The sequence below is a fragment of the Rhagoletis zephyria genome, unplaced genomic scaffold, assembly GCF_001687245.7.
Source record: "Rhagoletis zephyria isolate East Lansing unplaced genomic scaffold, Rhagoletis_zephyria_1.1 Rzeph_scaffold_02465, whole genome shotgun sequence".
Lineage (NCBI taxonomy): Eukaryota > Metazoa > Arthropoda > Insecta > Diptera > Tephritidae > Rhagoletis > Rhagoletis zephyria.
Window position 1 is genome coordinate 1 of NW_016159549.1, and position 3,044 is coordinate 3,044.

Sequence of the window (3,044 nt, forward strand, 5' to 3'; positions counted from 1 at the left end):
AAAAAAAAATTCATATTAATTAAAAAAATTTAATTTTAAGCAGAGATAAGAGTTTCTACAAAGCTTTATAGCTGAATAAATTCCAACGCTACCAGGGTACCTAGAATTCCGGTTACAAGATGTGGTGATATTTTTGGTTACAAAATTTCCCGGCTACAAAAGTTCAAAACTTTGTTCTTTGTATGTATGTGTAATTCTACATAAGCAAATTTGGGTCTTGTTTTTTTGTCACAACTAAAATTCTATACAAAATACATGAAACAACATTTCTTACATATCTCCATTTTAATTAAAATTTTTATTAAAATAATTAGCCACTCACAAAATTGAGACTTTCTAAAAAAATTTCACATTATTATACCAAAGTTTAATGGGCTTTATGGGCTTTATGCATACTCGATTTATTTTTTAACTCCTATTAAAAAGTTTGCAATTTTTCATGAAGTTTTGCAGAATTCTTCTAATTTTCCTACAAAAATTTTCGTACAATTTTCACATTTAGATTTATATGGTATTTCTTAAAGTATAAGCCAATTTTAATAAAAAACTTACAAAAAATTCTTATCTAGAAAACTGTTATGAATATTAAAAAAAATACCAGATACTTTTTTGTTTTAATTCAATTAAAATTTTAATGTAAATGGAAATCTGCAATGAATTTCAGTTGTAGGAAAAATATTAAATACAAGTTTTATTTTAACTTATAAGAAAATGTGAAAACTTTCACTATTTCGTACTTTGGCGAATGTTTAAGAAAAAAGAGGAGTCCAAAAATAAATTTCTTATACCAAAAACCGCTTGTAGCATGGTTTTATTCTTTACGACACTACAGAAAAAAGGCTAAGAAAACAAAAACTATTTTCGCAATTTGGCGATTCCCAAATTGATTTTATAGAAAGGAAAAAATTAGAGAGTTGCCACCTATTTGAAATGTTCAGTTTAAGTAAATTGATAAGGTAAAGGAAATATTGCAATATGGCCGTCAAAAGAACGGGGCTTAAGAAAGCTTACAGCTCAAAATAACTTTAGGGAAAGTTGCCACCTGTTTGAAAATTTTAATTCGATTTAATTGATAAAATAAATAAAATATTACAATATGGGCATCCAACTAAACAGGTTTAGGAAAGTTTACTTTCGAAAATATTTTTGAGGAGGGTTGCCATATGTTTGAAAAATTGTGTTCAATTAAATTGATAAAATAAATGAAATATTACTATACGGGTATCAAACAACACGAAAATACTTTTAAGTGCCGTTTTTACACTGGGGGAATAACTAAAATTCGGTAGTTAACTTTAAATTTTTGTACGGAAAACCTGTAGTCCACTGCCGCATGAGAGTTCACTCGCCACTGTAAAAACTGCTGGGTATTCGCTAGTTTCATCAAAAGAAGGCCAGGCCCATTTGCCAAATTTTTTTAAAGATTCGCGTTTTTTGTAAAGAATTGCTCTTTAAGTCAATCTTGGGCGATTTCACTGCAGTAATTACTGTTATACCTTATACCAGTTATTGAAATCCTCACAAAAACCTTTACATGAGAAGTAGCCGTAATTAAATTCCGCCAATACCATCAATTGGTATCGTGTGCACAAACATTCATAACTCCATCGATTTCTCTCCCAATTTTGAGCTTATAGTTAGTACATATTCCTTTGCGGTACAGTGATCTTGTGTTTCATACACAAATTAATGGTTTCAATGTATTTTCCGCTACATATAAATGAGCGAGTTCGGGACCTTAACTATTCGTGGTTTATCAGAGAAACCGCTTTCGTATAGCAATTTCCTGTCACTGATAATCAACTATAAATTCCAGTTTAATCTATGGCACAGCAGCAATAAAGAGGTGCATATTATGGTCAGTCCACAAAAACTCATACATCTACAGAACTATACGCGCGCCTATAGCCTGCCTTTGGAAGTTATGGTCTCCAATGTGCAGAGGTAAGTACAAAGGGGAAACTTAATGCAGATAAGGCCAAAAACAACGTTTTTAATAAAATAATATCTCTCTCTAAACCCAAGTCTTATCGATGGTGAACAACCCGCAAAATCTACAGACGATAGCACCTTCGGCTGGACACGCTATTATCCCTTATCAGCAATTGAAGTATTCCTCGACGAAATACTGGCGAAATACCCCGCAGTTACGACTGAAATAAATATTGGCACATCCTATGAAGGACGCAAGATACGCGGCATTAAGATCTCTTACAAGGAGGGTAATCCTGGTATCTTCATCGAAGCGAACATACATGCGCGCGAATGGATCACCTCAGCGACAGCTACTTGGTTAATCAATGAACTGCTGTCTTCCACCGACGAGGAAGTACGTAGTTTAGCTGAGAATCACGACTGGTATATTGTGCCAGTCTTAAATGTGGATGGTTTTACGTACACGCACGAAACGGTATTTAGTTTTGTTACAAAATTAATTAAATTGAAATAATTGAAATTTCCGCTTAACTAATTACTATTTGTATTTCTTTTCGCAGAATCGCATGTGGCGTAAGACACGCCAACCAGTGGAGGGCTCAGCGTGTATTGGTGCTGATCCGAATCGTAACTATAATTCTCATTGGATGGAAAGCAACGGTGCGTCCTCGAATCCTTGCGATGAGACCTATGGCGGTCCGGAGCCTTTTTCCGAACCCGAGGTTAAGGCGCTCGCCGATTATGTTACTAGCATTAAGGAACGTCTAAATATTATGCTCGCCTTTCATTCGTATAGTCAAGTGCTGCTCTCTCCTTATGGCTGGACAAGTGAGCTTCCTGAAAATCATAATGATTTGACAGAAGTGGCAAAAGCTTACTCAGATGCGGTCAAGGAGTTACCCTACGACACGGTTTATACTTACGGCTCTACAGCGAATGAAATGTGTAAGTGTAAGAAACCTAACTATTGTATTATTATTACTCTAGTTACTCTGCAAAAAATAAAGGGTGGTTGGATCGGAAGATTTCGGGATACGTTGCATAGTAGAATGTGACTACTTAATAGCACTGTTGATCTTTTATAGTTTCAGATTTTTTAAGCGAATATT

The 3,044-nt window shown here is 34.3% G+C and overlaps 1 protein-coding gene across 1 annotated transcript in view; it reads left to right on the forward strand.

The window, feature by feature from the left end:
• The first annotated feature begins 1,455 nt into the window (after nt 1-1,455).
• The window catches only part of LOC108366953 (zinc carboxypeptidase-like), a 54,180-nt gene continuing 52,591 nt past the window's right edge, over nt 1,456-3,044 (forward strand). Inside the window, exons 1-3 of the mRNA XM_017621461.1 lie at nt 1,456-1,944; nt 2,026-2,410; nt 2,496-2,880. Of these exons, the coding sequence (XP_017476950.1) occupies nt 1,721-1,944; nt 2,026-2,410; nt 2,496-2,880 (994 nt within the window). The 5' untranslated portion in view covers nt 1,456-1,720. The remainder of the gene's footprint in view (nt 1,945-2,025; nt 2,411-2,495; nt 2,881-3,044) is intronic.